Source organism: Crocodylus porosus, unplaced genomic scaffold, assembly GCF_001723895.1.
Source record: "Crocodylus porosus isolate Cpor-Errol unplaced genomic scaffold, CroPor_comp1, whole genome shotgun sequence".
In the NCBI taxonomy this organism is placed as follows: Eukaryota; Metazoa; Chordata; order Crocodylia; family Crocodylidae; genus Crocodylus; species Crocodylus porosus.
In genome coordinates, this window is record NW_017728944.1 from 4,069,734 (window position 1) to 4,077,541 (window position 7,808).

At 43.2% G+C, this 7,808-nt stretch overlaps 1 protein-coding gene across 2 annotated transcripts in view; it reads right to left on the reverse strand.

The window, feature by feature from the left end:
* Positions 1–431: 431 nt before the first annotated feature.
* Positions 432–7,808, reverse strand: part of ACLY (ATP citrate lyase) — a 38,132-nt gene continuing 30,755 nt past the window's right edge. For both annotated transcript variants that reach the window (XM_019550402.1, XM_019550401.1), the window contains 9 exons: positions 7,265–7,392; positions 6,393–6,486; positions 5,206–5,360; positions 4,709–4,859; positions 3,887–4,030; positions 3,093–3,206; positions 2,515–2,597; positions 2,147–2,223; positions 432–1,319 (listed from right to left, as the gene is read on the reverse strand). In XM_019550402.1, coding sequence (XP_019405947.1) covers positions 1,225–1,319; positions 2,147–2,223; positions 2,515–2,597; positions 3,093–3,206; positions 3,887–4,030; positions 4,709–4,859; positions 5,206–5,360; positions 6,393–6,486; positions 7,265–7,392 — 1,041 coding nt within the window. In that variant the 3' untranslated portion in view covers positions 432–1,224. The remainder of the gene's footprint in view (positions 1,320–2,146; positions 2,224–2,514; positions 2,598–3,092; positions 3,207–3,886; positions 4,031–4,708; positions 4,860–5,205; positions 5,361–6,392; positions 6,487–7,264; positions 7,393–7,808) is intronic.

Here is a 7,808-nt window from a genome sequence, read left to right on the forward strand (position 1 = left end):
ACATAAATGTTAAATCTCTTTTCACTTAGAACTTGACAGATGCTGTCACGCCAACAGGGTTTCTGGTGGGTTTAGCCAAGTACTTTCCCACTCCCATGGTATCTGAACACCTACACATGATACAATTAACCTTTTATGACTTCTAGCATTTTGTTATGTATTCGCACTCCATATTTCAAAAGCAGCCAGTTTTTTTTGTGCATCTACTTGGAGGGACATTGGGCTTGATCTTCAGAAGTCAAATTAGATCTGAAAACAATAGAAGTGGCTCAGCATTTCTGCTAGTGAGACCCAAAGAAAAAGTAGAAATTTTAAACCTGTGGCATGCAAGTTAATGGCTGTTTTAAAATGAAGCGGTCCATTTCCTTATAGAAAGAAACTTGTTTGCACAGAAGCTAAGATGTCAGCACTAAGAAAATACAAAATCCAGCTAAACATGATTACTGTACTGTTTATTTGTGTTAGATTCCAGTAATACAGACACAGTCGGGTGCTGAAGTTGTGATTAAGGCTATAATTAGTTGCCCAAAGAACACACATGTTGCATATGCAAACAATGTAGTGGTGGGCCAAATGTTTTCTGTAACAGTAAATTTGATGGTAAATGACAAGTTGGTTGCATAAATACAGAGAATAGAATACAGGTAGTTTCACAGTCTTAACAACAGGATATGTTACAACTTTACATTTTAATTTACTACAACAGGGTTTGAAGAGCATTGGCTATAAAAATCAGCAGTGGTCCCACCATCAAGGATATGATCAAACTGTGGGGGTGAACACAGCAAACTGAAAAACAACCTAAAAAGGAATCCCAACTCACAGCTGATGGGGACAATATTCTTTAGGTTTTGGTTCCTCTTTTTGTCGGAATGGAAACAAGCTTATTCGTGGAGTCGAGAGAAGCTGTGCCCACGAGCAAAAAAATGAAAACCTTAAAACCTCAGCAGAACACTGAAAATAAAACAAGAATAGAATAATAAAAAAGGGGGGGGGGAGACAGTTCAGCTGCTTCCACCTATTAAATACAGCAGGTAGCATACGGAGTATCCCAAGTTTTGGTTTTTATTTGTATAAGTTTCTATGCTTGTAAGACGGCTGCTTTGAACACAACAGTTCGTGATTTCTATACACTAAAGGCTTTTACATTGAAATCCATTGACAGCTGTCCTCTATGCACAACTAGCTTCTCTAGGGAATGGTTTCAGGCCATGCTACTGACCATCACATAGTCATGTGCTCTGGTAGAACGTAGGAGATGTCGTCCCACGGATGACGATACAGACCTTGCTTCAGCCTCTTCTGATCCAGGTAGTGTCCTAAAATGAAAGCATCTTTTAAAAACACACAGCTTATATAAAAACACTGTCCATTGCTTCCAGACTGACTCTTCCTTGAAAACTGTTGTTCCTCCCTGACCTGATACAACTGTCATCTTAAGTCTGAAACTCAAGATCTATCTACTCTTTTCTAGGAGGCACAGCAAATGTGTGTCCGTTGCCTATTTTAATTTTAGGTGCAGTACTTGGTCACAGACAGTAGCATTAGGCTGGCTAGCATAATGATGTTCCAAGGTGGCATAAGTTCAGAGAAATTTCAAATGGAGCAAAAAACCCCAAAAAAGCAAAACACACAACCCCTCCCCCCAGTAAAAAGCCTTGCAAAGCCCTCAAGTTCTTTTTATCTGCCAGGACTAGTGTTTTCCAGGCTCTTCCTTGTAACAGAAAGAAATAGCTAGGAAATGCTCCAGTCACTGAATCAGAAGTAATGAGATGTGCATTAGCACACAGAGAATCTGTCTTGCGTGGTCACTGGTAGCTATACAAATGGTGCTGGTGAGCCAGAACAGTCAGTTTCATTCTGTTAGGGCAGAGATGTACTTGAAAGATATGCAATTAACTCCACAGGGATAGGCAACATCCTTACTAATCATTCAAAAGTGGCTCACTAACTGTAAGAAATGGTATTGACATGATCCCAGCTGGTTATCCTGTGCTGGAAAATGTGATTGATTCACCACAAGCAGTTAACACTGGCGTGAATAAAAGGATGGAGGTGAGAGGCATGTCTTAAATGTCTTTTTGTGGTGGTGGTGCTAGTGAGGAACCTCAGCAGTGGGGGCTTTGGGTAGAGATGGGAAACTTACCAATGAACCCCATACTCCTGCCCAGAACAAAGATGCCATTGAGTGCTCCTATGTCAATATATTCATCTGCTTCTTCTCTGCAACAAAAACGTAAGTGTTCTTTACTAATAGGGTAGTTGGTATGATGGATCTCACAGAACTCTGAATCAGTCCCAGTGCAAAAAAAAAAAAAAAAAAAAATCACTGCTTAGTTTTCCTGGAAACCTTCCTTCAAGGGCCCAGGATACTGTATGGTGCCTTGTTTTGCAACATCTTTGTGAAATTCCAGCCCCTCTGAAGTTGACTGTAAAGCTTTTATCACTTCAGTAGGATCATACTGACACCCTCCCTCCATGTATGACAGCCAGAGAAGATATTTTGGTGTTTACCGAGTGAAGGTTCCGCAGGTCCTGAGTACATCAACAAAGGCCACTCCAATAAAGCCATCCACATTCAGAATAAGATTTGGTTTCTGAAAAAGCAGAACAGCCACCCCCAAATATAAGTTAACAACAATGATAACTTGCAAGTTGCACCTTTGAGGGTGCTGCAGAGAGGCTGCAAGCAATATAGGACACCCGGCAGCTTAGGAACCACACTAATCTGACTGAAAGGATCTGTTGTTTGCATGAGGCTTTGCTCAGTTCATGCTAGAGTTCTGCCAGGAGCCAGCAATTTTAGGAGGCTACAAATGCAAACTGCAGACATGCAGTAGAAGCTAGGTGGACTCTTGTAGGCTATGACTGGTGGCGTATGAAGATCATTTCTCCCAAAGCATAAGCAGTGTAGCTGGCTCTGGTCCTACTATGTCTGCTTTGGGTTTGTTTTTGGGGTTTTGTTTGTTTGTTTTAGTTAAAGCCAAAATATCTCACCCCTTCCCTAATAAAATACAGCCTCAACCTCCCTGACAATTCTGAGAGAGTTTTTATCAAGTAACTGAACTTAAAAATACAGGCTGGTGTTTTACCTTGGAAGTTGTAATTTTCTCTACTTCAAGTGCATAGTCCAGCAATGGGGTAGCAGGGAAGTGCTGTTTCACAAAGTCCTTGAGAATCTGAACCCTCATGTCAGGGTTATTTATCTGCAAATTTAAAGCAGGTTGCATGTACATCTGGCAGTTGTGTGAAATAAAAGGACATGTCCAGTTGCGCCCAGCACCTCAAACCAGCCCCTCAACTGAGGCCCAGTTAATGTTTTGTTCCCAAGGGCTTTAAAAATATTTGCATATTTAAATTTGTTACACCTGTCTAACAGAGGCAGAGGGATGGTGAACACAAAATACTCAACTGTACAACATCAAAATTCTTATTGAACAGGGCTAAATCCTTTCTGCAGATGCAGCAGCTAGTTCTCCAAATACCACCCAAAAGTGTCAGCAATAAGCCTCAAGGAACAGAAGATTAACTGCTTCTCAAACCTTCCATCTCTCTTTCATATTTTCTTCTATTCCTTTCCCAAAGGCAAAAGCCCACCCCTTTGCTTTAACTAAGGGGTGCCAAAGAGAGCTTGCAGAGCCATTTCACTTGGCCCAAAGGAGTTTTAGAGGGGCAGGAATTTGGAGGTAGGGTTCACCACTGAATTCTCAGATACATATCTCAGTTGGGGATCTGTGCCAACAGAGAGCAGGGAGAGAGGGGATGAGCAACAGCTGTATTAACTCCAGTGCCACCACCACTGAGTCTGGATCCAGCTTGTAAGGCTTCTCATGGTCCAGATCCAGCCTGGGGGCCCTGCTTTAACTGAACTATACAGGTAACTTACCGATTTGACCCTGTGGCCAATGCCCATGATCAGTTTCCCTTCTTTCTTCATCTTGTTTACAAACTCCATGGGGATGATGCCACTGTCAAAGGCTTTACTGAACATCTTAGCTGCTGCATCCAATGCACCGCCAAACCGGTCTCCCTGTGCCCAACATATAACAAACTGAACTACAGCAAAGACTTCTACCGCGACAGGTTAAAGCAGATGCAAGGAGACTCTTTCACATAATACTCCCAGCAACAAAATGGGCAAATTAGACTACACAGGGGCTTATAATAAAGCACCAGTTGACAGTTATTCGTCAGGTATAACACAAGTAGAGAGGGAGAAAGGACACTTTTAGGGACAAAAGGCAATTCAAGTCTGAGGCCTGTTTCCCCTTCTTGGTCTCCCATTAATTCCAGTGAAAAGTGACTAGTTTGCTGCTCAATTAATTGGGGTTTGTGACATGAACGCTTGCCCACTGCAAAGCAAATCCAGACCTGCCCAAATCACTTCACAAAAGGGGGCACCAACTTTCGAGTTGATACTCCCGTGGGATGGATTTAAAACACAGAGCTAAAGAGGATCAGGGATGCACACATTTTCCAGCAGCTCTTAACTTGATCAGATTATTTCCTACTCTACTGCTCCTTAGAACTGGATTTAGCATAAAGCTACTGATTCCATCAATGAGAAAGCAAGCAGGGCATGAACTTATCTATGGCAGTGGGACAAAACCACGTGTTGACCTACTGTCAGGTGATGTTACTAGGGACTGCAAATATTAGATTGAGTTATAGAGAGGGAGACTAAAGCTCTCAGATATTCAATACTTACAATGGTGAGAAGGCCCGAGGTGAGACTAGAGACAAGATCTTTCCCAGCTCTTGCACAGACAATGGTGTTGTGGGCTCCCGATACAGCAGGCCCATGATCCGCTGTTACCATCAAACACATCTCTATAAACTGACAGGCATACTTTGGTAACCTGGGGGAAAAAGGGGTGAAACGATTAACAAGAACAAACATGGATGGACTATACAGCTGTTTCACACTGCAAAAGAATCTCTCCACCCATCCACTTAAACGATGTTTAACAGGGTTCTAGTTGGGAAGGATTTTTTCCAAAGCTCCACCAGGTGGAATTCCCTCCCTCAAGGACACCTCCCCACAAAGTCAAATACTGTGCAGATGGATGTGAAATGCTAATATGGTGTCAGCAGGATACTGGAATGGCATTAATAAGGAGAAGGATTTTGTCTGGGCTTAATGCAATTAAAACACAAGCTAAAATCAAGTTGCACAAGTCAGCAGCACCCAAAGAGCTGCCTTACCTTCTCTGAAACCAGAGCAAGCCCAGGACCCCACCAATTCCCATCTCCTCCTTGAAGACTTCAGTGATGGGCATCCCAGCATAGATCAGCTCCTGGCCCCTCTCATCACAAATGCTGGTCATGAAAGATGCTGGCTTCCGGATCAGACCTAGTTCCTGAAAAAAGTATGACAGGAACACTCAGACAATCCACCTTCTGTCATTAAATCAAACTGTTCCCCAAATGACAGCATCAGGACTGCTCTTTCACTAACGCTGATAACTGAATTAAGGTAGGATATAAAAGCTCTTTTTTTGTTCATTTCAGAACAGGTCAATGGATATTTGCCTGCACCTTTTCTGCCTCAGCTGCTATCTAGCTATTTTTCTTGATGCCTTTCCACCATGTCAGTGTTTGCATCTTCCAGGGACTTGGCCAGATTTTTAACTACTATTTGGGGAAATTCAAGCCAGACTTGTCACAGGCCAAAGAACAACTTGAAAACAGAGGCTCCAGGTTAAGGATTCAAGAACAGGCCAATCTTTTTTGTAAAAGAGCTAAGTTAGAGACACGAGGCAACCACTCTGGCAAACAATGCTACTGACAGCAGTGGCAGATCCATGTTCACATTTTAGATGTCTGGCCATGAAAGGATGATTCAGATTCAAACACCTGGCACAGAAGCTGCATTCCCCAATACCCAGCTCTCCAGGAATTAAGCTGCTCATGTTAAAACTGCATTAGCTCAACACTAAAACACAGCTGTATCAGATGAAATATCATTGGTCTAACACTGGCCTGCTCATCGCATAGGACACAGTATCAGATGCCAAGATAATATAGGTTGTCGCATGCATGCTGCCAGGCTTGAAGTGTTTATAAAAATCAGACTGTCAGGTGAGAAAACCATTCCTGGAAAAGTGTTGGCAGACCAGCCTGGCATCATATTAGCACCATTTGTGGAGTGGTTTGAGAGTCCTAGCAGATAATTCCAGCCATATGGGTCAGAGAAGTGTTGGATGCTTCTGCCTTCCACAGGGAGTGCTGAATGAAACCAGGAGATGAATTAAGTGGAGGAAGAAATGCACTATGCACTGTTTCTCCTCAGGTAATAGTTTCATTTCTTCAAATCTCCTCTATGTAGCATCTCAGCAAACCTCAGAGCCACTTATCAAGTAAACTGGGTGGAAAAACACATTACAACTCACCCTTGCCCAAGAGTAGTCCATGGGCACAGTTGGGGGAGGCACTTCCTCAGCTGGTTCAATCACTCCTTTTGAAACGAGGTCTTCATACACAGACCTAGGCACAAAGGGAACAAGAGACAAACACCAGCCCATACATCAGTTCATTTTTACTCCTGTAGTACATGCTAGCCATGCAGTTTTGGTCCCAAACTGCAACCATCAGTATGAACAGAAGTGGTTTCATGAAGAAGGGTTATCATACATCATCTGTCAGTTTAAAGTCAATCTTTATGAGGCTTCATTTTCCCCTCGCACTACCTTGGCCTGTAGACAAACAACATCTCATTTGAAGTGGTCCCAACTGGCCTGGGTTTTAACCCAGATCAATACAAGTGGCATGGCCACTTACATAGCCATATAGCCCTACCAAGCTGCATTGCTGCCCCTGATAGGCTTGTCCCTGGAATGACTGGCAATTAGCTCGCATGAGCCATGACTGATTTACATACAAACATGTCACTGCCTTGGGGGAAAAGCATATATTACACACTCCATAGGTATTTAAAGAGAGAGGGACAACAGATTGGTACATCTGTAGGATCCCAGGACAAAATGTTCTCTTGGGAGAAACAAGACATCTGTTTACACCCTTAGTGTTCATGGGACATTTAATGGTGCAGGGCAACTAACATGGCAGAGCACCAACTTGGCAGAACATAGAAGAGATCACTTAGTGAAATTGTGGCATCTCCACCCTTGGTTTAAGAGCACTTTAGGCAAACACTTGTTTAGGATGGTTTAGAAAGGGAGGATCCCACCTTGAGCAGGGGGTTGCGCTAGATGACCCAAGGGCCCTTTCAACCTTACTTTTCTCCAATTCTGTCATCACTTACTGAATCACATCTCCCAGCTCATCAAAACTCTGAGGCACAAACACTCCAGCTTCTTTCAGGGCTTTGTTCTTTGCAACAGCAGTTTCAGAAGCTTGGTTGGCACAAGCCCCTGCATGGCCAAACTGAACCTGTAAATCCAGGGAGAAAGCATATATAGTTTCCTACCCTACTTTATCAACTCATGCATTGGCACAAGACACTTGACTTTACTTGCAGTTAAATTTTGAGATGCAAAGTAGAGTCTAACGTGGATGCGTTCTCTGGCTACTTATATTCTGCCTTCTTTATCTCCCCTCATACTGGACTTACATGGAAGCTGCATCTTCCTCCCTTCTCTTCTGAACTGATGTATGGTACGTGCCATGAAAGAGCCACTGTATTTTGCCCAAAGTCCAACTATCCCCATAACTGCAGAATCTTTCAAGGATCCTTCTGGGTGACCACCAGGATCTGGGGGAACATCTGTTCACCAGAGCGCCCCAAGGGATGACGAGGTCGAACGGTCACAAACTCCTGCAAGACCGACCTTATGACGACAGGCTGA